We start from the raw sequence: 27,133 nt of genomic DNA on the forward strand, positions 1-27,133 counted from the left end.
ATGAAACCATTGCCATGGCTGGAAAGACACTTCAGGGGGGAAATGACCACTCAACACACACCAGGCTCTAGGCTAAATTCCCAGTACTATACAGAGACCAAACAAACAAACAAAAATAAAAACAAAAGAAAAAAGAAAAACCATATATACTAGCAATCGATCTGGGAAAGGTCTCAGTCTTTAGTCTTTAACTGTATACCCGGCCCTGGCCCATGAGGCTCCATTGGATAGCTCCTAACCCAGTCAGAAAAAGAACCATGGTGGATCTAACAAATAGATTTAGATATGGACTTGAGAAATTCATGAGGATGAGAAGGGAGAGCATGCGTGGGAACGGCACGGGAGCATGACCTAATGCAAGGCAGGCACATATGAGGGTGCAAACAGCATAATAAAGTACAACAACGGCTGCAGGTGTCACTCTGCCTTGGATTCGGTAAGAAGGGAAAGTGACAGGGAGGGAAGGGGAGAAAATAGAGGGAACCACATGTATAAACAGGACCCCAAGTTTGAAGAAGCTGCATGAAGCTGCGACCTTGCACCTGGAGGCCTGGTTCCTAGTTTTAAGGAGGCACTCTGGGAAGGGGACACAGGAACAGGTAATCTATAGAAAGTAAGGGCCACAGCTCCCAGCGTCTCAGCATGGGCAAGTTCAACTAGGGCAACTTTGGAGAAGCCAAAGAGAAGCGGGGAAACCTTGCCCGCAGCTCAAGGGAAAATCTATTGTGTGGACACCGACACACCCTCTACTGCTTTTCTTCCTCCCCATTCTCCTTCCCGCGCCACTGCAGCCACCGCACCCAGCTTTTCAATAGGAACGGAGAACAGCGGGTCTTTCCCAAACACGCCTTTATTCCTCTGCTCTTTGGTTTCCTGCTTTGGGTCACACGTGTGCGCTACATCTCACAGAGTTTCCCGGGGCGGCTGAGCTTCCCCTGCCGTTATTGCTGAAATTGCTACAGCAGAGAGCATCTCTCAGCAGAGACCATCTCTTTGAATCTGGATGGAGACAACAGGGGGAAATGGCAACGAAGACAGCGGGGACGGGAGTGACGGTGCACAGCTCCAGGGGCTGGCTAGAGACAAGACCAATACAGCTAGAGAAACCACCGAGAAAGAGAGAGAGGAGAGAGAGAGGGGGGAGGGAGAAAGAGAGATCCAGAAAGGCCAGCAGAGTAACAGTACATCTATCTCCCTTTTATCTAAGGAATGCTAATTCTTGGTCCTGACCAGTTCTGAAATAACACGGAGACCAAAGTTAGCAATGCTAGTCTTTGGTCCCAACTGCTACATAAGTGTGGTTTAGCTACATGTGTGTGGTTCGTCTGGGAGCCCCAAAGTTCCCAGATAACCTCCCTTGGCAAGTCCTGAGCAGGTCTGGCCTCATCCTAAAATGTCTTGCCCTCAAAGGCCTTCAGGTTGAAGGCAGTATCCAGAAACTTCCTCAGCGACACCAAGTGAGCGTTCTTGTTTCCAGTGGCTGGTGCAGCTGCTGGGTCCCGGCCAACATACCTGGAGGAGGAGAGACAGCTGAGGGGAGGACCCAGGCTAGCTGCACACATGATGTAGAACTGCAGGGTCAACCCCATGAGGAAGACGGGCAGTCCTCTCTGTGCACTGTGAACCCACAACAAACCCAGCTATCCAGACCCAGGCCAGGGAAAAGATGATCACTCCATGTTCATGGAGACAACAATCGCACCACACCCCAGAGACTTTGGGAGCAAACACGCTTTGGGCTTTTCTACATTTCTCATTCCTGGCCCCACCATCACAAAGACAAAGATACCTACATTGAGCATCAGGGGCTGCCACCTGCTAGGCACCTCAGGAGGCTGGCCTGCACACTTAGCCTACCCTAACATTCTCTAGCAGAAGGGAGGCAGTACTAAGGCTAGGGGCTAAGATTAAAGGGAGGAGATCCGAGTCATATAAGGGGGTCTGTAATTTGATCCTGGCTACAGAATACTAAGGCTTACTCTCTTTGAAGGTAACACCAGCAATACCCCAACCCTGATAGGGATGCTAACCTGTAGACAGAGAACTCAGAGTCTGTAGGGACTCAGTGCTTGCCACAGAAGGGCAGAGGCTAGTTCTGGATGGCACTGCCAACGAGGCAGGAAAAGCCAGTATGGGACTGTCAGGCTCAAGAGCCAAAGGCAGACTAGCATCGGTGGAAGGTAGCCCAGTACCATATGGGCCGGGAGCGGCCAAGCAGAGTCATGAAGCGTGGACTGATGTAGTCGTAATAGCCCATGTTCTTATGTTCCTCCTGACACCACACCAGCTCGGCACCCGAGTACTTCTCTGCCTCCCGCATGATCAGGTCAAAAGGGAACGGCGAGATCTGGGGAGGTGGAGATACAAAGGGCACAGTCAAGGAAGGACAACACGTGCAGAACCTGCTCTGGACCTCGGCACCCACACAATGCCCAGAGCCAGAGGCTGGCGAATTGAACCTGTCCATCACTACCACACCAGCGCTCAAGAGACCCAAGCAAACCTGCTCCAGGCGTGTGATGGCCACCTGCTCCTCCAGGCCCTGGCTGCTGCGCTCCTTTACCAGGTCATAGTACACCTTTCCTGTGCAGAAGATGAGTCGCTGGACCTGCCCAGGAGACCGTGCTGCAGGGCCATCTTCTGGAATCATTCGCTGGAAGCTAGTTCCTAGGGGATAGACCGGGTACCTCAGGGGTATCCACACTAGCACCCCAGGCACCCCTGGCTCTTCCTGGCTGGTGAGTTGGTTCGGGTCACACTGTTTACATTAAGCAGCTTTGGATCCCAATGACGGAATAAAGGACAGGTGATACCCTAAATTGTCACAGGGAGAGAGTAGAGACAGACCTGTGGACAAGAGCAGAGCCCTAGGGAGACAAACATTCCAAGTGTGGGGTACGGGAATAGGGAGGGACCTGAAGGACAGAGAAAGCAACATACTGGACCCATGATAGTGCCATCTTGCTCCAGATCTGTCCCCTCCAGCTGTTGGGAGGCCACTGTACATCCCTTCTCCCTTAGCCCTGAAGCAGAGTCTCCATCTCCAGCCCTGGCCATCTCTCCTTCCTGAAGTCAAGAAAGCTGCGGAACTTCTCAGGAAGCTGTTATAATGGCCCTATATGCCACAGCTCACGTGAGGGCCCTGAGGTGCAGAGGGCAACTGCTGGGGTGGGTAACTAGTTGCCAGTGCACCAGGGGTCCAGCGGCACCTGTGGAGCTCAGACGGCCCACTCTAACTGGACACTCACAATGGACACATACAGATGAAAACCAACCAAACAACAACAAACCCCATAACTATCTATGCTGCTGAGGCCCTGACTGGCTCAACCCTGTCCCCACTGCTACTCAGGACTCAGCCGAGAAAGATCTGCTCTGCTAGCCACTGGGCTTCGTTCTTGCGCCTCCCTGATTCCCTACCAAGTCACACTTCAGGTCTTCACGTGCTTTGCCTGGCCCCTGCTTCCCAGGTCAGTGAAACTGAGTGCTTCAGACAGGGCAAGCAGGTTCCCAGCAATGTTTGTTCAGTTCATGAGTGAAAATGGAGGGAGGGAGGGAGGGAGGGAGGGAGGGAGGGAGGGAGGGAGGGAGGCAGTGATAGCAGCAAACCAGACACTGCTCCACCAGCATCACGCCTCCTGGCAGCCCTTACTGATGGGCTAAGCGAGCCCACCCGCTCCTGGGACACTGAGCTTATTCCCAGTGATCTGACCTAGCCAAGGCGTCCACCTCCCAATGCTATGGCAGGCGAGGACCAGGACAGGAGCTGCTGAAAGGCCAACGAAGACAGAGCTGGGAGATCAGGGGCAGAAAGCACACAGCAGCCACTAGCCTCACGCGGACGGCCATCCCAGCGGAAAAGGCACATACCGGACACCATCTGGTCAAAGCTGGACTTGGCGTCAGGGTGCCTCAGCAGAGACTTGGGTGTGAACACAATGAGCTGGAAGAGGTAAAAAGCCAGCTGCTAGCAGCCCCTGCCCGTCTGTGGCTCCCCACACCCACCCTCACGCCGCCCCGGGGGCCAATGGGCTAGGGCCAGCTCACTGGCTTGCGGAAGGGCAGCAGGATCTGTCGGCGCAGCACGTGGAAATAGCTGGCTGGGGTGGAGCAGTTCACCACAATCCAGTTGCAGTCATAGAGCTGGCTCACCTCGAAGTCCTCGGTGAACACCTGCAGTGGACACTAGCGGCTAGGGGCGGCAGTCTACACCTAGGCTCCACTCCGCGCCTGGGGAGAGCAGGCGGCACTCACCGGGTAGGCATCGGAGTCATCATTACTCATCTGCAGGAACCTCTCTGGCCTTGCCGAAGAGTGCTCCGGACCCTGGAAGTATGTGTGATCCAGACAGAGCCGGCAGAGACCCCAGACGCCGGTGCCTGGGTGGCTTCAAGGAGCAGATTAACCCCGGCTGTGCCTGTTCCCACCTTGCCCACAAGTCTGGCCCCCAAGTTCCAGGGGCCCAGGAGGCTCTTCAAGGGACCAAGGGGGTGCCCCTGCCCCTCTAGCTAGGCCTGCGACAGCCTCTAGACCTTACCATGCCCTCCATGCCGTGGGGCAGCAGGAGCACGATGCCATTGTGCCGCACCCACTTGGCCTGGCCAGTGCTGATGAACTGGTCGATGACGCACTGGGCCGTGTTGTGGAAGTCACCAAACTGAGCTTCCCAGAGGACCAGGGCGTTGGGGCTGGCCATGGCATAGCCTAGCTCAAAGCCTAGACAAAGGACACCAAGACAGAGCTCAGTACAATGCCACCAAGCAGCAGCGGTTCCAGTTAAACCCACCTTTCCCCTCAGTATATGCTACCAGTCCTAAACCGGCCTTCCCAACAGGCCAGAGTGAGCCAGGGGCTCACTGGGCCACAGAGGTCTGGATGTGTCTTCCTGGATGTGGAAGCATGCTTCTCTTTTCTGGTTTTGCTTTATTTTCACAACAGTCTATATAATATCCCTGGCTGTCCTAAATTCACTTTGTAGACCAGGCTGGCCTTGAACTCACAGAGATCAGCCTGCCTCTCTCTCCGGAGTGCTGGGATTAAAGGCTTGCAACACCACACCTGTTGGAAGCATGCTTTTCTTGCCCCATATGCTGCCACGGTCAGTCTTATGTGGCTCAGGAGCCAAGTCTAAAAACAACTTGGGGACACTACACAGGACCATCAATCAAAAAGACCCCTGAAAATATGTACGGAGTTCCCGAGAAAGGGCAGGCAACTCCCCACGTGTGGAGCTGAACCCCAGGAAGAAGAAGTGAAAGGGGAAGTATGCTGGCTTCAGGTAAACAGAGGGGAAGCATGTCCCCTGTGGAGTCACAGCCTAACCTCAACACAGGGCTCTGGGGGTGCAGGACAGAGAAGATAAGAGCATGTGAGTCAGAGACAGGCTCAGCACCAGGCATCAACAGCTATGGACCACTGTGGACTCTACTGGACTTCCTGTCTGGACACTCTGTGTCTGGTATCCAGGAAAGGGTTTAGGTGTCACAGAGAAAGCAAAGCAACATCCCCTTCCCGAAACTGAGATGCCCATTAGACTACGTGAGACGTGATCTCACCTCCCAAATGTCTTTAAAAATGGTCCAACCACAGTTCCTTAGGACATCCTAGTATCTGCTCTCCCCCTCTCCCAGCATCTCCGAGATTGCCTACCCTCCCAGACCCAGAGGCACCCCACCCACCTAGAACTCCGTACTCTGAGAGGGAGCTGTTGCACACAGTATAGGGGGCCTGGTCAGGCCACAGGTGGTTCATAGGGACACACGTCCTCCGGTCAACTTCCTGGTCATGAAGAACATGGTGCCGGTGGCTGGGGAGAGAAATCGGGACAGGAAGAAGAGCAGGTAGACTGTCATCTACTCCAGACCTGGGCAACAGCAGGTAGACAGGTCCTGTTATTGTCCCATAAGGTCTTGTGGACTGGTCACACCAAGGAGGATACATAGGAACATTCTCCTTCCCTGCTGTGTGCTGCTGAGTTAGGAGATCCATGGGCTCAATGAAGACAAGACAGTGACGGGGGTGGGGGGGGGGGTCAGGGCCCCTGCCTGCCTCAGCCTCACCTGAACGTGCCCCTCTCCACATCCTGGCCACTGAGCCGCACATGGATGCCCTCCTTTAGCAGCGAACCGAAGGCCATGTACTCTGCCAATGCCCAGTCCACTGTGCGCTTCTTGGTCATGTCTGCACGGCCACGCAGGATGCGAGAGAGACCTGAGAGAAGGGATGCCTGAGGAACACGGAAGTTCAGCCACCGGCCTGGATGGCTGAAGCACCAGAGCCCTGGGGTTGAGTGCTCAACAGAAAGCAGTCTGTAGGTGGGTTCCTGCGGCCTCTCCTCCCCTGACCGCAGGCACACCAGGGCTGGCCTGGGCTTCCCCACAAAGAAGGAAGCTATAGTGGACTGGGTTAGGGTGCTCTATGACAATCCCATGAAGGTCTCTCCCTGCTCTCCAGAAGAAGGGACCAAGGTTTATGCCACACACCCAGCGAGAGCCCAGCAATGTGCGCAGAACTCAGCACTAACTCTTGGTGCCATCAGTGGGTACCTCATGCACACTGGGAGAGTTGTGCTTCCAGAAGCTATCTGGAGGAGACACAGACATCCTACCATAGCCATGAGGCCCCAAGCTTCTCGAACAGAAACTACAGTGGCCACAGCTATGGGGCTGGAGTTAGTAACCACCTACTAGGTAGGCTCACAAGCCAGGAACTCATGGGGCTACCCTTTGGTATAGTTCTGAGCTAGGGGCACAGCAGAATTCTTCCTACATCCCAGGTTCTCCTCTATATCCTCCATAGATGCCCCTGCTTCCCTGTTCTCCTACATGGTCCAGGAATACACTAGAAACTGCCTTTGACAGATTCAAGGTACTAAGACCACACCCTGACACCCAGTTGGAATGTGGTGTTCATAAATGCCTAACTTCCCAAATCCAGAGGTGAGGAGCTAGTAACATGGGAAGGGGCCCACATGAGGCTTTGAGAGCTGAACCAGGACACCAAGAGGTTAAACAGGGAAATTCCACAAGCTTTGTCTCCCCTTTGGTATCCCAACAAATCTCCCTGCAGGGCACAGTCTCAGCTCGGAGAGTGGCCGTGTTGCAGCTTGCACAGCAGCCTTACCTGTGTGGATCTTAAAGTCCTCCAGGGGCACAGAGCTGGCCACATTGCCAATGTGGGTCAGCATGTCCTCAGGGATGCCCGTGGTTGGGCATGTCATGCTCTTGGGCTCTCCATCCACATTGAAGAAGCCTGAGGGGACAGAATCTATGCATACACTGGTGGTGGGACTTTTGACAGTCCTGGTCAGTTTTCTGTGCCAGAACAGGAAAGCTGAAATTCCTTCCCCCAGACGCATCGGAATAGGAATATGCACTCTGGGGCCTGCCTCAGCTGAAGACTCACAGCTGGAGCCTACTCCTGCCCCAGACTCCCCTGAACCCTGGGGTCACAGCTGACTCAGCTTATCCCCAGCAGAGGGGCCCACTGGATAGATACCCCAGTACCTCCCACTCCTACCCCTGGCAAGTCACAGGTGGCCACGCTTGCTCTAATGTCACCTCCTCCACACTGGCCTGCCTCTGCCTGCAGAAACAGCTCACACCTGCATGGCAGGGACAAGTCTCAGCCTCTAGCTCCACAGCGACTGTTTTCCAGAGCCACTGCATTGTTCCTCATCAATGAGGAGGGCCACTGAGGCACATGCGCCCCACTCACCAGGCCAGGGGGAGTCTAGCCAGTGCTTTATATGCAGGATCTTTTTATCCTTGGACCTGCCATACGCCTCCTCACAGATCCGGTCGTATTTGGCAATTTCTTCCTGGAATTGAGAGGAAGGCGTGGACAGACAGTTGACATCCTGGGCATCCAAGAAGGTCAGTCAGCCCAAACTCAAAAGCCCTGCTCTCCATCACCAACTTTTAGAACTTTCCATGGTCAGAGGCCTGGGCAGATACTCCAAAGTTGGATGAGCCTGAGCATGCTCAGTAAGGAGATCCAGGGAGATAGAGCAGGGACTCAGACCTTGTTTTCAGAAGTTCTGTTCGTAAAGGCAGAAGGACTAGCGTGTCTATAGACAATTCCAGGCACAAGTCTAGCGCAGAGATACCTCTTAGAGGACCCTGAAGAACACGCCTACAGAAAGACCCCTTCCTGTCTGAAACTTGGTTTCTCCCCATCATGTGACACACCCGGCTGTAACCATATCCTTAATTCCTCGTGCCCTGTTAGAACCAGGGACTTTCAGGAATAAGGAACACCAGCTAATCCTTTAAATCTACAATGTCTAGCACTGGGCTGCAGCCATCCCATGGTCCCAGTCTGTCCATCTGAGATCTGTCCCCATGCCCAGAAGTCCCACCTCCCTACCTCAAACTCCTGCAGAGTGACCGTGCCCTCGGCAATGAGCTTGTCCGCATACTTCTTCAGCACGGGTACCTGTTTGTGGATCTGCTTGTACATGAGCGGCTGTGTGAACATGGGCTCGTCCATCTCATTGTGGCCACGCCGGCGGTAACAGACCTGCAGGGGCAGCCAGGGGGTTGCGTGCTCAGTGTACACGCAGGCAGGGCACCACCTGAAGCACCCTGATAAGCAACTCTCGCCTGTCACCAAATGAACGTTCATGCCAAGGCCTTTGCACAGATGGGTTCTTGATGAGACTAACCCTCTGTCTCAAAGAACTAGCCCTTACTGAGGATGTGACTGAAGACCTAGCCAGCGTGGCACATCGAGATGGGCCATCAGCAATTCTCCGACCCCAGCGCCCTCAAATACTCCAAGCTTGTTCAGCAAAGCAGAAGGAGCCCCCTTCCTGGCTCTAGCCCCAGTACCTCCAAAGCACCTGGTTTGTTTGGTACCAGCAAGGATGGGCTACTAAGCCTGCAATGGCAACAGTACCCTCAAACACACCTGACTTTCTTGGCAAGACAGGAATGGGCTACTCACTCCATCCTTGGCTCTAGCACCCCCAAATACCCACAGCACACCCAGCATAGCAGGGATAAATCATCCACCCCAGCCCTGCCTTGGCCTCTTGTCAGTGCCCCAGGCCCACCAGGTCCACGACAACATCTTTGTTGAAGGTATTCCTCCACTCAGCCGCCACACTGCACACGTAGATCACGGCCTCAGGGTCATCTGCGTTCACGTGGAAGATGGGTGCGTTGACCACCCGTGCCACGTCAGTGGGGTAAGGTGAGGAGCGAGCCATTCGGGGGTCTGTGGTAAAGCCAATCTGCAAGGGCAAGTGAAGCCAGATGTGCCCCCCCCCCCTGTGGACTTTTTCCTTGTTTTTGTTTTTTTGTGTGTGACAGATTTCTATGTGTAGCCCTACTGTCCTGGAACTTGCTCAGGTCAAAGAGCTGGGGGAGGGGTCTATTGGGGTACCTAGGACATACAGGGGACATGAAGGGGCAATAGTGAATAAGTCCTTGGCCAGATATGACTGCCGTGGCTATGAGGTGGCAGTGGTGGTGGCAGCTGTGGCAGTGGCAGCAAGGAAGCCGAGCCTCTTCTCCACCGTCCCTTTGCTGCATGGGCATCCGATCTACCAGAGTGACTACAGCGCTCTGGGCAAGACGTTCCCGTTCCCAACTTCAGCGTGCTCATCTAGACGGCAGTCTTATTAAAGTCCTGCCTCCCAGCGAAAATCAAGAAAAGATTAAACGCTGCTGCAAATGCGGCAGAGAACACAGGGTTTCTAGCTGTATTAACCTCAGCTGCCCGGAAAGAAAGGGACATGACTGCCAGCTAAGACCAGTGTGCTGAGGAGAGCCCAAGGTCACCTACGGCTACTGTGCTGCATCCTTCTGTCCTGGCCGCCCCCTCCACGCTGCTACATGTGGTACCTGTGAGGATTTTTTTCTGGACCCCCCCCATACAAAACTCTATAGTATTTGCATAGGATCTATATGTTACTATACCTTTAATCATTACCTAAGACAATGTATGTATGCAAATAGTCCCTATACATAAACTGCAGAGAACAAGAACATAAAAAAGCCCATTTGTGTTTTATACAGGTTTAGTTTTTTTTGTTTTGTTTTTCCCTGAATACGTGTGTGTGTGTGTGTGTGTGTGTGTGTGTGTGTGGTGTGTGTGTGCGTGTGGTGCTTGGGCCAAGGTATGCATATCTAGGCAAGCATTCTCCTTAAATTTTCTGAGACAGATCTCATTACACAGCTCAAACTGTCCATGAACTTTCTATGTAGCCCAGTGCTAAAATGACAGGCATGTATCACCATACTTGGTCTGAATATTTTAGATCCACAGTCAATTGAGCCTATGGATGTATAACCTCCAGCTACAGTGATTACAAAACTATCTATAAGTGCATACAGATGTATGTTCAATACATATATGTATTTCTTATGTCTCTACCAATTCTTCAGGCCAGGACACAGGGCTTGGGGTCGGGGGTTCCCTGCCTAAGGTTGCATCCTGAGGTAGGGATCATGTTCTCTACCTGAGGTCACGTGTGCTGGGAAGATTCAGGACAGTGGGATGAACACAGGGCTGGCTCACTTTCCCCATCAATCCACAGCCTGGACTTATAGAAATGGGCATGCAACCCGGCATAGAGCCCACACCCTTACCTGGTTGTTGACCACAACATGTACTGTGCCATTGGTGGTGTAGGAAGGCAGGTCACTCAGATGGAAGGTCTCATAGACAACACCCTGGCCAGCGAAGGCAGCATCCCCATGGACCAAGATGGACATGACCTGCATGGCAGGGTATAAACCAGCAGGATCCTGTACCTCAGCCTAGGAAGCCTACCCTACTTCCTCTTCCATGGAGACCCAGGATCTAAGTCTTCAGTATCTAGTCTCTCAAAAGCTGACCTTTAGATGCTACCCTAACCCTCTGGACCCAGACAAGCTCACCTTCCTACCCTGGGCATCCCCACGGTAGAACTGTTCTGCCTTAGTCTTCCCCTGTACCACAGGGTCCACAGCTTCCAGGTGGGAAGGGTTAGCTACCAGCGACAGTGTGATGTTCCTGTTGGTGACACGGTTGATCCTCTCATGGTACATGCCCAGATGGTATTTGACATCACCAGAGCCCTGAGGAGAAAGGTGGGATAGGATGAACCTAACACCCCCCCTTGGCGAATGAAGGGCAATACAGGAAAGGGCTGAGCCAACCTGCCAGGCTTCTTGGAACATACCAGAGCCCAATGGCTACCTTACTCCTCACAACAATGATATCAAATGCCTAGAAGTACTGGAGGATGTTTTAGGATCTAGGAGTAGAGAAAACTTACTTTCTAAACAATATATAAAGCCCCTCTGCAGTAAGACAGCTAAGCCAGGACAAATCTGCCATTAAAAAGGGGGAAAAAAATCCAGGCACACCAAAGGGGGAGGCAAACTGGTAAGTCAGACGCAGGGCAAGAGCTAATTGCCCTCGATATGCAAAATGGCTTTGCGAAGTAGTAAAGTGAGGCTCCAAAGAGCCAAGAAAAATAAACAAAAGCTATGGAAAGGACTTTACACAAGAGAGTCAAAAAACTCAGCTGATTCATATCAAAAGATATGTTACAAATAAAACAATTTGTACCTATCCATTTGGCAAAGAAGAACAAAAACAACAAAAAAAAGCACAGCCTTGGGAGGCACATGCTGTGGGTGGGCCCGTGGGAGGCTCTGTGGGAGGCTCTGTGGTGTCCGCTCCTTGTCCAGGTTACTGCACTCCTCAGATACCACCTGACTACAGTCACATGCTCACTGAAAGGGCGAGGATGCTCGTTACAGCAAGCAGAGTCCTGGCACAGACCACAGCAGCAGCAAGAAGCCAATAAACCAAGCTCGTTACGTGCCGACATGGAACGATGATGACTTCGTGAGTGAAACAGCCAGGTACCTATAGTTCCCCAAGCTGTTCTCATGGCTCCTGGACAAAATACGTGTGTCTACAGAGAACATGCCTCACCACAGACGTGAGCAAGCGCACACAGATGTGTCACAAGAATGAAATCTCATGGACTTGTGCCTATTCTATGGAAGAACAAAGGCTTACAGGTTTGAAGGTGGCTGAGGGCCATGAAGATCAGGAAGATCCTGGGTTAGAAGCCAGGGATGTGGACCCTAGGCCTACTCTGGTACACAGTGATAGGTGTTCTTGGACCAGTTACTTTAACCAACCAAACACCTATGCTGGGTGCTAGTGCTTTGGAGACAAAGTTCTTCCCTTATTCTTGAAAGGAAAACAAATGTACGTGTAGACATGAATGGACACATGGGTTTACACACACATACTCTCATAGACACACATACAGACATACACTCACACAGAGACAAACATGCACACATAGACACACACACAGACAGACACACACTCACACACCCACAGACACACACAGGCAAACCCACAAACACACACTCAAGGCACACACTGACATGCTTATATACACACTCACAGACACACACAGACACATAGGCACACACACACACACACACACACACACACACACACACTGAGGCTGAAAAGGTTAGAGATAAACAAAGAGAACAGAAGAGCGACAGACAGACAATGTCCAGATTAGGAAATTCAGGCAGAGCCTTGAACGAGGCAGAGGAGAGGCAAGGAGGCAGTAGGGCTGAGGGCTTGGCATGGCCAGGAGTCTCAGTGGCATGCAAGTCACAGGGTGGGAGCAAGAAGACATGTCCTTGACAGGTTAATGGGTATAGGAAGCCATCAGCCCACTCACGTCTCTCCGGCGCCAACAAGCCATTCCAGGCTGATAAAGGGACTGTGGGCACAAAGCCTCAGCAACAAAAATCTCAAGAGAGAGACTGTTAGGAGGCCCCTGCACTTCTCTGAGCCTCGGTTTCTCTAGCTGGAAACAGTGAGGTTGGCCTGGATTGTCCAATGCAGCGCCCAGTCCCCAAAGCCTTAGGGACCTTCTGCAAACACCCCAGCCCCTGCCACTCTTCTTCATGTTTATTCAGCTCCATGTCTGTTGGTCTGGAACTCAAGCCCCAAACTCTCCCAGTCCACCTCCCAAACACCAGGCTCCTCTGGGGTGCCCCATGGCCAGGGTATGTCACCCACCTCATCTGCTGCTTCCAGCTTGGGATCAAACTGGCAGAAGATCTGCTCCAGGTCCTTGCGGATCACGTTGGCCAGCACATTTAGCCTGCCCCTAGGACCAGAATGTTCTGGGCTATTACCTGATACCTGGCCACCTTCCTACATTGGCCAAGTACAGCCACTCCCCCTACCTGCCATGGGACCTATCAGAACTCTTCCTGCTGGAGCCCTGGTCAAGCCCAACCCTCCAGTCCTGCCTTAGTCTATAGGGGGCACAGGAGTAGTTCCAGTCAGCCAGCTTCCTTCAGGGAGACTCCCTGCAACACTAGTGATTTAGAAAGCCTTCTGGGGAGGGGCAGGAAGCCACTGAGTCACCTAGCATGCCCCCCCACTCATCCCCTCCCCACTGAACCAACAACCCATTACCTTGGCATGTCCCCCCATGAACTTAATCTACTAAGAGTTGCTCTAGCCCAGACAGCAGCAACTCTGAGAAGGATGGGGCAGAAGGGACTCAGGTTGGGGGGGGGGGGGAACGACACTGAAGGGACAGTGTGGAAGTCATGGACCAGATTCTTTAGCCCAGCCTGAACTTCCTATTCGAGGGAGTTGCTGCAGGGTGGGTACCAACCTGATAGGAATACGCAAGTGACTTGAAACTTACCCAAGAGCCCATTAGTTTCAGGTCAACAGTAACCCCAAGCCTGACTCCCAGCTACACACAACTGCAGGAAGGGAGAGCTCCCTCCAGGTCAGTCACCCTCACACTTTTCCCACCCCCTGCCATGGAACCTAAGGAGCTGCTCTGGGCAAAGCTCTCCACGGCCCAAAGGTTACCATTCACACTGTGGAGGCCTGCACCGGCCCAGGATGGTCCCTCTGCTCAGAGAACCCTCCAGGCAAACGCCCACCCAGCACATCTCACGGATGTTTGAGCCATCCGTACCCAGGTGCCATCTTCACCTGCTGCTCTAATAGCCCAAGACACAAAGCCGAAGCTGTGTGCTCCACGCCACCTTGGCTACAGGGTCAGCTCTGCCTAACTTCCCACCAGACACTGAGTATTTCCAGGCCCCTGAAAGGACCACGGCAAACAAACCTCAGACCCCTGGCAGGCCTGCCAAGACAGAAACTCTTCACACCATGCGTCTAGAGTCCCTAAGGCAGTACAGCCCTGTGCCAGCCCAACCACAAGCATCTTCCCAGACTACAACAGGGCTTTGGCCCACAGATCGCAGGGAAGGAAATTTGGAAGTCTGCATCAAGGGAAACATGGGGTCAACTTACAGCTAGACCGCTGACTCCAACCCATCTCTGCAGACCTACGTTCAAGGGATGCCAACACAGGGCCACCTACTCTCACATCCCTGAGCACATTCCCTTGACATCCCCTCATTCTAAGGACTTTCTAGTAGAATGTGTCCCAGTCTGAGGTCCTGGAGAAAGCAGCAACATGCCAAAGAATCTAGCTGGGCCTTGGCTGCCTGTGGCTTTGGCCAAGCATTTGGCTCTTGCTGTAACGAACAGCCCAGAACAGGGGCCCTGAGAACCCATCAAGTTCCCTGTTTCTTGTCTTAAGTCCCACCAATGCCTCTCACCCTGACTTCCACCTCCTCTCTCTCCTCAAAGCACAGGGGCTGGGGTGTCCGCAGTAGTCCTACCTGTGTGGCATCCCCAGAATGACGTTTTCAATCCCCATCTCACTAGATTTGTCGATAATGGTCTTAAGAGCAGGAATCATGACCTCACAGCCTTCTAGGCCAAACCGCTTCTCTGAAGACCACTTCCTAGCCAGGAAGTCTTCAAACCTGTTTGGGGAAAAGGGAAAGGGTAGAAAAGGAAGCTTGGGATTCCTGGGGGCTTTTCACAAGCTCTGGGAGCTGAATGCCCAGGACAAAAAGCCACCTCCTTCCTGTACAGTCCAGGTCCCACACTAAACACCACATCGCACTCACACAACAAGAAGCACATGGCAGGGCAACCTGAAACTCTTCCCCAAACCTCAGCTGGCACCCATTCCCAGATACCTTTTCATAGTCAAAAATCCCTATTCTCAATATTCCTGCCCCGCCACTGTCCTGCCACTAGGTAAGCCCCAAATATTTCTATTCTACTAAAGTCTAAGCTGAGCCCATGCCCCACTGCTCAGAAAGTCACAAGCCAGATGCGCGGCCAGGCCCCTGCAGCTCTGGAAGGTCCCTTCTTCCAAGCCACCAATGTGTAGCATTCCACTGCCCTGCCAAGGATGCCATCATGCTCACCCATGCCAGGGACAGTGCAGAGACAGCGTTCTGTCATGTCATTCCCATAGCCACACTCTTGTTATTTCTGCCCATGCTCAGAGTGACCTCTGCTGCAGTATTTCTCTGGAGCCCCACCCCTGCCCACCAATGTGGCTCTGATGGTCAAAGTAACTGAGCATGTCGTCCTGATGCTTTGCCTAAGGGCTTCTTCGGGCCTCCAGCAGCAGGAGCAAGTGGCCTGCTTTCCCTTGCTCTAGGCGTCACTACTTTCCCAACTAGGGTATCAGGCGTGCCCCTCCAGCCATGGATGCTGTCCATCAGATGGTGCTGACCTCATGGAGCGCACCAGTCTGGCCAGCAGGGTCCGCTTCTCCTCGCTGGAAAACTGCATCACACCAGGAGTCTCAAATTTCTGTCGGATCCACTGGCACTGCTCCACATCGTTAATAAACATGAACTCCAGGCCAATGTGCTGGCAGTAGGTGCTCTAAGAGGGACGGAGGAAATGTCTATGAGGAACCAGCAAGAGGGGTGACAGGCCCAGAGTCTGAGAATAAACAGGAAGCACCTCCCCCCTCCCCACATGCTCAGAGTGCCAGAGCTAAGCCAGGCATGCCTTCCTGGGCTCACCTCCAGGCGACGAATGATCTCTCGCAGAGAGAGCATGTTCTCCGAGCCCCCAATGAAAGTCGTGGTGGGCAGTTGGAACTCTTTATCCAGATCAGCCTCCTGCAGGTCGTAGAAGGCTGGAAAGGAGCCCAAGGCAGCAGAGGAGGAAACAATGGAGTTGGGTAGGGGATGGAGAGCACCGTAGCAGGACCCGCTGCTCCCGCCCTTCAGGCCTGTCTGCAAGCCCTGACCACCCATCAGGGAAGGGGAGGAAGGATGTGCACCTAGCTGCTGCCATGACAGTGGGCTTGGGTAAGTGGCGAGCCTGGTGCAGGTGGGAACATGGCCCTTTGGGGGGACTGGGTAGCAGTAACTGGAACAGGCAGAAAGAGCCACATGGGCCCAGGGGCTCCTCACGGGCACCAGCTAGTATGGCACTGCCAGGCTGACAGGGAGGTGACAGCTCTTACCCAATTTATCAATGGTTGTTATCAAGTCTGAGGGTACAAAGGAGTCCAGGTCTGCATCCAGGATGCCCAGGGGGTCCAGCTGGGCCACATGGTGGCCTCGGATCTGGGAAAAGGGGAAATAGCAAGGCTGGACAGATCTTTAGTCCAAGGGAGACTCAGAGCCCCACCCGACTTCCAGCTTCAGAGTTTCAAGCTGTCACACATCCTACTGTGCTGATGACAGGCGACAAGAGCTCCAGTTCAAAAGTACAACACAGGGCTGGCAAAAAAAAAAAAAAAAAAAAGGACAAACCTATACAGGAAGTTGGACACTGCACACTATTAGTGTGATTTTCCAGAAACTTCCAAAGGATCTGGCATATGAATTAGGAAAATACACACAAGAGTAAGGAAAATTCCCATCTGCTGTTGTGAAACCACTTCCATGATTTCCCACGCACTCGGCATGTACACACACGATAATAATAAAACATCAGTAAGGAATAATTTAAAAGATTGATTACCATTTTAAAAATTAACACGAATCGGCATTAGAAGAAATCAAGCTAAAAAGAATCCATGAAGCAAGAAAAATCATTGTACACAGAGATGGAACAATATAGGAATTGCAAAAACTGGATTGAAAGAATAAGATTTCAAAGAACCAGACTTAAGAATAGCTTGTTGGTGTACACCTTTAACCCCAGCACTCAGGAGTCAGAGGCAAGTGGATCTCTGTGAGTTCGAGGCCAGCCTGGGGTCTACAGGGTGAGAGTTCCAGGACAGCCAGGGCTACACAGAAAAACTCGGTCTTGAAAAACCATAGGAAAAAAAAGAATATCTTGTTTTGAAGATTTGAGTAAGAAACTATATTTTAATTATAAATTATAATTACAAAACTAAATTAAGATTTAAACACTAATAGTAAGATGTAGCAAACAGTAATATTTCCACAGCAGCATGGCTATGCAGAGAAGAATGATTCCATTTAGCCAGCGGAATAGTCCCTCAAGACAAACAGAACTACAGGGGAAAACTCCTACACTCTGCTAATGCCAATCAGTAGCAACAGTGGACATTGTTATTCTAAGACTGTGGTGTGTGGGCTATGAAAACATCACATAAGCCATTGCAGTGGCATCTCTGAGAACATTTATTGTTGGCATATTTGAAAGGAGACGGTGCCATAAGATGGATGAGGTCAAACCTTTAGTCCTACGTTTGAAGTATAAAGCTGCATCAGAATAAATCCATAATGCATGTTATCTTTCTACAAAAAAAAATACACACTTCTCAGCTCTGATCATTGCAATTGACAAGACTTATAGAGAACATTCTCAGAACTTCCTGGAAGCCTAGACGGTTCTGGGAAGGAGAAAATAAAATATATGACTATTCCAGTTATTTTTCTGCTGTTGTAATAAAACACTGATTGAGACCAATTTGGGGAGGAAAGGGTTACTTGGCTTTCAGGTTATAGTCCATTATGGAGAGAAACTGAGAGCAGGAATTCAAGGCAAGAACAAGGAGGCATAAATGAAGCAGAGACCAAGGGAAGGATCCAAGGATAGGAGGACCACCGCTCACTGCTAGCTCAGCTACCTTTCTTACACACCCCAAGCCAACTGCCTAGAAGAGACACCACCCACTGTAAGCTGGGCCCTCCTACATCAATTAGCAATTAACAAAATGCTCCACAGACATGTCCTCAGGCCAATCTGATCGAGGCAATTCCTCAATTGAGGAATTCCCAGGTGTGTCAAGTTGACAACTGAAGCTAGCTATGACAAAGACTGACTCGGGGAATCTTACTAGTCAGAGAGCAAAGAGGGGTGCTGACCACTGCCAGGGTTGGGAATAAAGACACACTGTAAGTATGGCGGGGTGAGCGGGGGAAGGAAAGGGGACCGCAATTTATAACAGAATAAAATTCACCTAATATGTTTAAGTGTGTTCATTAATGAGAAACTATAAAAAGAAAAAGTTGGGGGTTAGAATGATGGCTCAGTGGTTAAGAGCACTGGCTGCTCTTCCGAGGGACCCAGGTTCAATTCCCAGCACCCACATGGCAGCTCACAACTGTCTGTAACCCCAGTTCCAGGGAATCTGGCACCCTCACACAGACATAACATTCAGGCAAAACACTAATGCACATAAAATGAAGACGAAAAGAAGAAAGTTCAGTGTGGTGGTGCACACCTGTAATCTTAGCGACTGCTGAGGCAGGAAAACCATGAATTCAAAGCCAGCCTAGTCTGTAGAGAGAGACTACTGGGGGTGTGTAGGGGGGGAGGGTGACAACAACCTTCACCGGTTACTTATGAAGGATGCACACAATATCTTATTTCTGAAAAGCAGTAAACGGAAATAGTGCCTCCCTGACCCTGCGTTTGCTTTGAGATGCACCCACAAAGCGCATCTCAATTACAGTGGACAAAGGGAGCTGTCCCATGCTGTGTGTCTCAGGTAGAAGGAAAGCTAGACAGATACCACTTACCATCATTGGTGGCTCACTGCAGAAGTGCCCATCTCATCCCCACCAAAAAGCTGAGTGGGGGAAATCAAGCCCACACGGGGTGAAGCCTCAAGGAGCACATTACACATTGGCACGGACAAAGGGACTGGAGAAATGGCACTATGGGGATGACTGAGGCAACCTCTACAGGAAAGCCACCACGGTTCATTTCACAAACACTGGCAAGAAATACAATAAACGGTGATGGAACTGCAGAGTGCAGGAGACACGTCAGTCATCGCCACCTGTGGTTTTATTGTGATCTCGCTTCAAATAGTCAATGTCTGAATCCAGAGGCTCCTGCATCTGGTACTGGCTAACTGAAGAAAAAAAAAAAAAGATCAAGCCAGATATGGTGGTGCATGGCTATCATCTCAGCACTTGGGAGATGGTGGCAGAAGATCAGGCATTCAAGGTCATCCTTAGCTACAGAGCTAGTAGCCAGATGTGCTACAGGACAACATGGACTGAAGAGATGGCTGAGTCCTCTGCAAGTTCAAATCCCCAGCACCCACACAAACAAGTAGGCATGGTTTCCCGTGCCTGAAACCTCAGTGAAAGCCAATGGAGTCAGATGGATCCCCCAGAGTTTGCTGGCTAACCAACTTAGCCAAAACAATAAAGCTCTGGCTCAAGGAGAGGCATTGTCTCAAGGCAATAAGGCAGAGAGGAAGGGGAAGACTGCAGACATTCTGCTCTAGCCTCACCAACACACACACCTACACACTCACACGCAAGTACCACACATAGACAGATGCTAACGGACTAAGAACTATGCTGGGATAAGACCAGATAAAGGCCCTCCAGTAATACCCCAGACGTCAATCTCCATACAATATGGTTCTAGTTGATGTTGCTTGTTCTTATCAAGATCAATCATGAGGTCACACTTTCTGCATCTTTCACCAGTCAAGAAAACACAATGAACTGGAAGATATTTTGGAAATCCTTGGGACCATCAGGATTTGGTATTTCACCCTCTTCTTGATTTAGGCATATTTACAGACATAATGAGATATGTTGGAGACAGGACCCACGTCTAAACATGAAATTCGCTTATGGTTTCACAAACACCTTACATGCAGAGCTGCAATGTGGTTCTGTGCAATGGCCTCGGGATGCCTGTGTTTTGACTACAATCAATCACATAAAATTAGGTGTGGAATTTTCCACTTCTGACGTCACATTGATTCTCAAAAAAATATCTCAGGCTTTGGAGTTCTTTAAACTTTTTTTTTTGAGTATTTTTTGTTGTTGTTGTTGTTTTGTTTTGTTTTGTTTTGGATGCTCTACTGGTCCAACAATCACTGTGCTGCCTAAGGCTAGTTAGACCCACTGAGACACCATTTCACCTCATACTCCCACACAGAGGGTGCCGAACGGGAGACAGCGCTGTTGTTTCCATTTGCCAATGCCCTGGTGTTCCCAGGCCCATGTAGCAGCTCGCTGCTCCCGCCCACCAAGTCTCTTCAGGGCCCAGGATCCCAGGCATCACCCTCTGCATGTCACATTTCCCTTGTGAAATGCCTTCTGCCGCCAGTTCCCACAGATATCCTCAGTGGTTGCACCTGTTATGACATGGACACCAATGTGGCCCTCCAATTAGTCTGTTCTGTCAGGAACATGGATCATCACCAAGACACACTGTCAACGACTGGGCCCAGCCTAGGGATCCAGCGTGAGAGAGTGCAAGCCTTCCGAATGAGCAGCTGGTGGGGGAGCTGCGTTTGGTAAATTATTGATTCATCCCATCTCCACTAATGGAGCTCCTGCTGTACACAGTCCCTGTTTCCTGGAATGCCCAGGCTAGAGAATAGCTACCAAGTGTCAGAGTGTTCCACAGTCACTTAACACTAAATGCAATTGATTACCTACTAAGTGTCCCTCTAGGCACTCAGAGCATCGTGTGTGCGAGGTGGACAACGGCATGGGGAAACAGACAGGCCAGCAAACACATTCAAAAGCTACCAGGGAGGTGCTCTGAGCTCTAAATGGCATATGACAAGGCTGCTTCTCAATGGAAGTGACATCAGAGCTCGGCCTCCCGTTTCTCTCGCCTACTGCACCCTCCCCACGCCCTCCTTGCCCAAGCCTCAATTGATCGATTGCTCTCACCTGGTAGGCACGAATCAGGGACTGTACTGCCAGGTGGTCTTCTACCAGCTTGCTGGTCTTGGTGCTACTTGAGACTGATGGCCTGATCTCGTGGATGACAGCAGGGGGCTGCGGCTGAGCAGGACCCAGAGAGGCCTCCTTACTAGCTTTCTGGAAAAAGCTGTCCCAGGACTGGGTAGGGAGAAAGAAAGACCCCAGCCAGGTCAGGATGTGAAGAGTTGCCATAGCCAAAGCACTCAGTGCTCTTGGGAATCGTGGTGCTCTGGGCGTCCCAGAGCCTCAGTTCAGGGACCCTGTACTAGCACAGAGCTCCTACCCATTGCCCAGAATGCAGCACCTGGGTGAAGATTCACTACAACAGGGACGTCTGCCCTGAGGGAAATCTGTCCTTGCACACCGGGTTGCAGGTCTTAAAAGATGGCAGGATAGTGGGCACAGACCACGAGATCTATGCATAGGTTTTTGTTTTGATTTCTTTGAGACAATAATCCTACTACTGGTAATTTGTCCACAAATGTATGTACACACAAATGTGTCCAGATGTTTCCTTCAGGGTTGTCTATAAAAATGGTGATGTCCAAACAACCTAAATGACTATCAATAAGCAACTGGCTAAATAAATGACTGCAGAAGCCGGACAGCTATGCAGTCTGCAGTCAAAAGGTGCATCTGTTAGGGTGGATACAGGATACTTAGTACCAACACACACTGCAGAGAGGACAAGCAGAAGAGGACCTGTGGCCCAGCTACTTCACAGAGAAGCAAGACGAGGCATGCATACAAACAGATACTTCCGGGCTCTAGGAGAGTAAGTAACAGTGTCCTGGGGGAGGGTTGCTCGTCAGGCTCCTAGGAGAACCCTGTGTCACATGTGTGAGGCCTCAGGTCCCATTCTCAGCCCAGAAAAACACTGTTACCCTCTACTCAGTCCCTTGTAGTACCAGTGGGAGAATTTGTCAACAATCCTCATGGAAAGCAATGTGACAAGACATACCAAAATTGCACACATATATACCCTTAGATGGAAGAAAAAGCTTCCTACAGCCAGCTGTGTGCACGCTGCAGCACTGTTCATGGCAATCAAGACAGGAAGTGGACCAGAAGCTTGTTACTGGGGGCTGGATGGCATCCATGGGACAGACTATTACACAGGTGGAAATAAACAAGCAATGGGGCTCTTCATGCACGGACACGGAGAGAGCTGGAAGAGCCAACCAAAGCCAAAGAGCACAATAGGACTGCCGCCTGTCACTTTGGCGGAAAAGTGGGGAGATTCCGCTATCTTTACAAAAAGCTTGCATAAAGAAAAATCCCAGAAAGAGAAGAATCTAAGAATAAAGCACGTGGCAGGCTGGGAGGGACCTCTTGATTTTTCATACTTCTTGAGTCTGAGCATTGTGACTGTTACTGGCCTCCCACGCCACCTTTAGTTGTCGATGAGTACTAGTTTATCAGACCATATATCTACAGGCATTTATTTCTTAATTTCACCTCAGGAGCCACTTGGAAAGAGCTCAGCATAGCCAGGGAGGACTGGTCTCTGGCATGCTGGGCAAGGCATCTTCCGGGAACCACCTCCCACCAGTCTCATCAGCAAGAAAGCAAGAAGCCCCTCCCTTCTTCCCCACACAGATACACAGGGACTGAGGTCATGGCTGCTTCCCAGCAATCCCTCATGCCACCACACACCCCAGCAGCTTCTCGCCCATGAAAAGCAGAAGGCAGATGCCAACCTTGTGAACACTCTGTGGGTTTTCCAGCCAGGCAAAGTACATCTCCTCCATGTAACTGGAGCTGACTCCACTTCTGCTGCTTGGAACGGTGGTCGGTGGCCCAGAGGACATCCTGTGCCCTCTGAACATTGGGATATCCCGTGTGGCCAGGAGCCTCATGGCCTGTGGTCCCAACCTGAACGGCAGCAGCCTCAGCTGACTCATTCTGAGCATGGGCAATGAAGCAAAGGCACAAATCACAGGACGAAGTCAAGAGGAAGCTCAGATAGGTGCAAATTCACTCCTAGCAGCTATGGTCCTGCTAGATGGTGGCCCCAGACTAAGCCAAGGTGAGACATAGGTAACACACTCTCTTCCACCTTCATTTCCTAGAGGGAGATTTCGGCTCAGCAACCTTCTCCAGTGATCCTAAGCCCTTCCCTCCAGCCTAGGCTCCCTCTTTGTTGGTCCCAGGACCCTCCTACCCCCCATATACAGCCCTGCTTCTGAGGACACTTAGCCTAAGTCCTGGAGCCCACTCAGAAAATCATAGGATATATGTGGGCAGTAACTCAAAAAAGGGCTGGGCACACAGCCTACCACCTTGGAGGTGGGGCAGGGGTCCTCCAGGCACTGTGAATGGTTAGAAAAGGCAGGGAGAGGACACTGGGGAGCAAAGACTCAGAGAGACAAGGGGGGACAAGACACACTATGGCTAGAGTTGCTGGTCACTGGTCAGAAGTCACCAGTGACTCCCTATGAGTGCAATACTGGGTCAGGACACCCTTCCTCTCAGGCAAAACCATAAGGCAGGAGCCCAGACCTCACCAGCCTTCGCTTCATGGATGTGAGGACCAAGACTCCATGTGATGGAGGCAAAACCAAAGGAAGCAAAGTGATGCTTCCTGCCGCAGCTCCTTCTCAGGCCATGAATGCTGCCTGGAACTCACACAAGGGACAAACACCACCCAAAGCACCGTCAGCCCAGGGTGCTTGCAAGCTGGAGGCCACCCAGGCACAGGGACACAACTCTGGGTTCCCTTCACTTGTCCAATTACCTGCCCTTTGCCAAGGAAGAGGCTTGGATAATGGGCAGGCAAGCTCTCAATGAAGAGACTTCCTCAGACACCTCTCCCCAGAACAGGAGTCTTAAAGGTCCCCTCCACTCCCAGAGAACTGCCAGGCTTCCCACTCAAACCCACCAAGGCCCCCTGCAGGCCCAGTGTCTGGCCACCTCATGGAAAGTGGGATCTCTGTTCTGACGCCATGGCTATGAACAGCGGCTCAGTCTCCTGCCCAGCCTGAGCAGATCCTTCCTACTGAGTACTATTAAGGCTCTCCTGCCTGGGGAGGCCAAGCCTCAAAGCAGAGAACAACCCTAGAACCACTCATCAGAGTCCAGAAGCCCAGGCCCCTTGTGCACCTTTGGGACTGAGAACACATATATTTTAGGGCAGTGGCTCTCAACCTTCCTAATGCTACAACCCTTTAACACAGTTCCTCATGCTGTGGTGATCCCCAACCACAAAATTATTATTATTATTATTATTATTATTACTATTACTATTATTTTGAGACAGGGTTTCTCTGTGTAACAGTCCTGGCTGTCCTGGAACTCACTTTGTAGACCAGGCTGACCTCGAACGCACTGAGATCTGCCTGCCTCTGCCTTCCAAATTCTAGGATTAAAAACATGACCACTGCCCGGCTCATAAAACTATTTTTTTGCTACTGCATGGCTGTAATTTTGCTACTTATGAACCATAACGTAAATATCTGATATGCAAGATACCTGATATTCAACCCCTGTGAAAGGGCTGTTCAACCCCCAAAGGGGTCACGACCCACAGGTTGAAAACTGCTGTTCCAGCCAGCATAACTGGCTCCCGGGTCCTGCTTAGAGTCGGCCCTAAATCAATGCCCCTAGGTGTGTCCGGCCAACTGTTCCCCTACTGCACTCCTCCACCCTAGCCCTGTCACGAGACGTCACTGGCTGGAGCTCCTGCAAGGGATCAGGTCCACCGGAGGACAGGTATGGCTCTCCCCGGGTGCCTCCTCTCACCAGTGCAAACTCACGTGAGTTGGAGGGACAGGCGAGTTCCTCAGCCAAGGAAGAAGGGTGGTCTCCTGAGGTGACCCGCAGCAAGTCTGAACAGAGAAAAATCAGTAACTAGAAAATACATTCTCCTACAGGGAGGGAGGGAGGGGGCCTCACAGAACTCTGAACTTCAGGTGCCCCAGGGTTCCCTCCCACACAAAGTGAACCACTTGGGGCTGGCAGCAGCTTTCCAAAGGTAAAGTATGGGCCCCAGGGTCAGACAGCTGGGGTCACAACATGGAGCTATCACGAGAACCCAAACCACCATGGGGCGTCGGCACCTGCATTCCACACGGCAAGGCATAGAGACTATAGTCAGAGAAAGGGCCTGCAGCCAGGTAAGGCTAGGGTCACAGTGCTCACTCAGCTCCTCAGCGGGGCGCAGAGGCAGAGAAGTCTGAGTTGGAGACTGACCAGCTGTCTGCTCCAGGACTTGTGTCCTTCTCACAGCAGCACTGAGATCTCTCAGAGGCAAAGTCCCAGTTGCTCCATCTGCCAGCTTTACCCCCACAGGGGGATGGGACAATTCAGGCCAGATAGGGACAATGCCTGGCTTTATCCAGCCTGGCCCTGTGTAGGAACATTGTGTTTTACAAACGCGGAACAGTCTGGGCAGCCAAACGCTGTTATGGCCTTCACCCAACCTACAGGGGATGCCAGCCCTTCCTACCCCCATGCCAGCTGGGCTGGAGGACCCCAGAGCTCTACTGGGCTCTAAATCTACAGACAGAGCCCTAGTTAGCCCTGCTAGGTGCTGCCCATACAGGGCAAGTTGGCAACAGGGACCCCAGAAAAGGGACCTGTGCAAGCTTCTAATGGACAGATCTTGGGGACATCTCTCTCTGGAACCTGTGCAGGCAACCTGCCTCTAAGTCTCTCACAGGTGCTCCGTAATGGCTCTCTTGGGGAAATCAGTTAGAAGAAATCAGAGCAGGGAGCCCCCTCCCCCCACCCCCAAGACCTCAAACAGCGCAAAGAAGCAGAACTTGCATTTCTCTCTACTCTTGGAAACTGGACGCCAAGAAGCTAGGCAGCAGGGTGGGTCAGGAAGAAGGTACAGGAAGGGCCAAACTAAAACCCATAACTGGGAAAAGTTCAAAGACAGGTGAGGCCTATTTGAAGGTTACAGGTGGATGTGTGGCGGGGAGCCAACCAGACTGGCATGGGCTTGGACCCTGTGGGTCTTGCGGTTTCTGAGCTGGCCTTCGCAGAGTATGGCCCTTGGGGTCAGGTAAGGCCTCCTGGGTCCTTGGGAGGGTGGGGAAAGCACCTCCCATAATGGCTGAGACTTCGGACTACTTGAGCCAGAAAATCTGGCCAGCCTCAGTTTCTTCAAGTGGGAGCACAGATGGCAGTTAAAATGTATAGGGCCTGTCCCCGCTAAGTCCTGGGTCTTCGAAGCTGCCTGCTTATCTTGCGCAACCCTGGGACCTCCTCAACTTCAGTGCAGCTCTGGGCAGCCCCCTCTCCCAGGAAGGGTACCAGGCAGGCTACTCCCCGGACCACGGAATGTAAAGAATGGGAGGGGGTCTGCAAGCTTCCTCTGCAAGCTTCCGGCTAGCGACCCAGCTCTGAAGCCGGAAGCTCCCCTGTGGGCGCTTCACTCCTTCCCACGAAATCTGCACTCGCCTGCTGAACCGCACAAAGGGCCAGGGGTCCTGAGGAACTCCGCACTTAGTCAAGGGCGAAAACAAGGTCACGTCCTCCCCCTCCGCCCCACCCCCGCCTCCAAGGACCGGATTCAAGGCAGCGGGTCGCGGGCGGCGCTGCCCCAGGATCCAGCAGCGAGGAGCAGAGAGGCCTGCTCGCGGGAACGGGGGTCGCCACCCGCGCTCACCGGCTGGCCGGGGTTCCGGGCCCCGCGGTCCTGGGGGGCTGCGGGTCCAGGGGCAGTGCTGAGGGGGACGCGCGCGCGTTGTGCTGGACCAATTACCTGGGTCACGTGGCGCAGCCGCCCGCGAGCGCGCACCCCCCCCCCCGGGATTCCGCGCGTCGTGACGTCTCGGCAGACGCCCCGCCCTGTCTGCGGCCGGCGCTGTCCGCGGTGCTGACCCCCAGATCCAAAACAACACGCGGCCCCCAACCTGCCCTGGCCGTGTGACTGGAGACCCTCCTGGGTCCATGAACCCTAGTGTCCTCCACTTGAAACTAAGGAGAATGTACCAGAGTAAAGCAGACGCGTGTGTGTTTGGGGCGGGAGGAGGGATAATTTCCACTCTACAGTCTGTAAAATGGGAATGCTATTAAAATATTAAAAGTTCTGCTGTCTTCAGGCTGTTTGGAAGAAAGATTGAAGTAGTTTGTGAAATCACACTATCCATTCACTTTTTGAGTGACTGTGGCTGGGGCTTCCCTCC

The 27,133-nt window shown here is 52.0% G+C and overlaps 1 protein-coding gene across 4 annotated transcripts; it reads right to left on the minus strand.

Annotated features, from left to right (window-relative positions):
* Positions 1-831: 831 nt before the first annotated feature.
* Ogdhl (oxoglutarate dehydrogenase L) lies at positions 832-26,750 on the minus strand. Of its 4 annotated transcripts, none has more exons than XM_050140587.1 (24): positions 26,710-26,750; positions 24,755-24,826; positions 22,700-22,904; positions 20,967-21,137; positions 16,358-16,460; positions 15,909-16,024; positions 15,611-15,765; positions 14,697-14,843; positions 13,057-13,147; positions 10,887-11,066; positions 10,596-10,724; positions 9,056-9,235; positions 8,368-8,520; positions 7,717-7,819; positions 7,123-7,251; positions 6,060-6,210; positions 5,679-5,806; positions 4,538-4,716; positions 4,255-4,326; positions 4,048-4,173; positions 3,871-3,943; positions 2,504-2,667; positions 2,193-2,347; positions 832-1,512 (listed from the first exon to the last, which is right to left on the minus strand). In XM_050140587.1, the coding sequence occupies exons 3-24, from the start codon at positions 22,901-22,903 to the stop codon at positions 1,389-1,391; spliced, it is 3,033 nt and encodes a 1,010-aa protein (XP_049996544.1). In that variant the 5' UTR covers position 22,904; positions 24,755-24,826; positions 26,710-26,750; the 3' UTR covers positions 832-1,388. The 4 variants fall into 4 exon arrangements, with proteins under 4 accessions (XP_049996544.1, XP_049996543.1, XP_049996546.1 ...); XM_050140586.1 differs by having other exon boundaries at positions 26,614-26,734; XM_050140589.1 differs by having other exon boundaries at positions 24,741-24,826; positions 26,614-26,734.
* Between the last annotated feature and the right edge of the window lie 383 nt (positions 26,751-27,133).

Source organism: Alexandromys fortis, unplaced genomic scaffold (genome assembly GCF_014885135.2).
Source record: "Alexandromys fortis isolate MF-2015 unplaced genomic scaffold, M_Fortis_MF-2015_v1.1 scaffold_46, whole genome shotgun sequence".
NCBI classification, from domain to species: domain Eukaryota; kingdom Metazoa; phylum Chordata; class Mammalia; order Rodentia; family Cricetidae; genus Alexandromys; species Alexandromys fortis.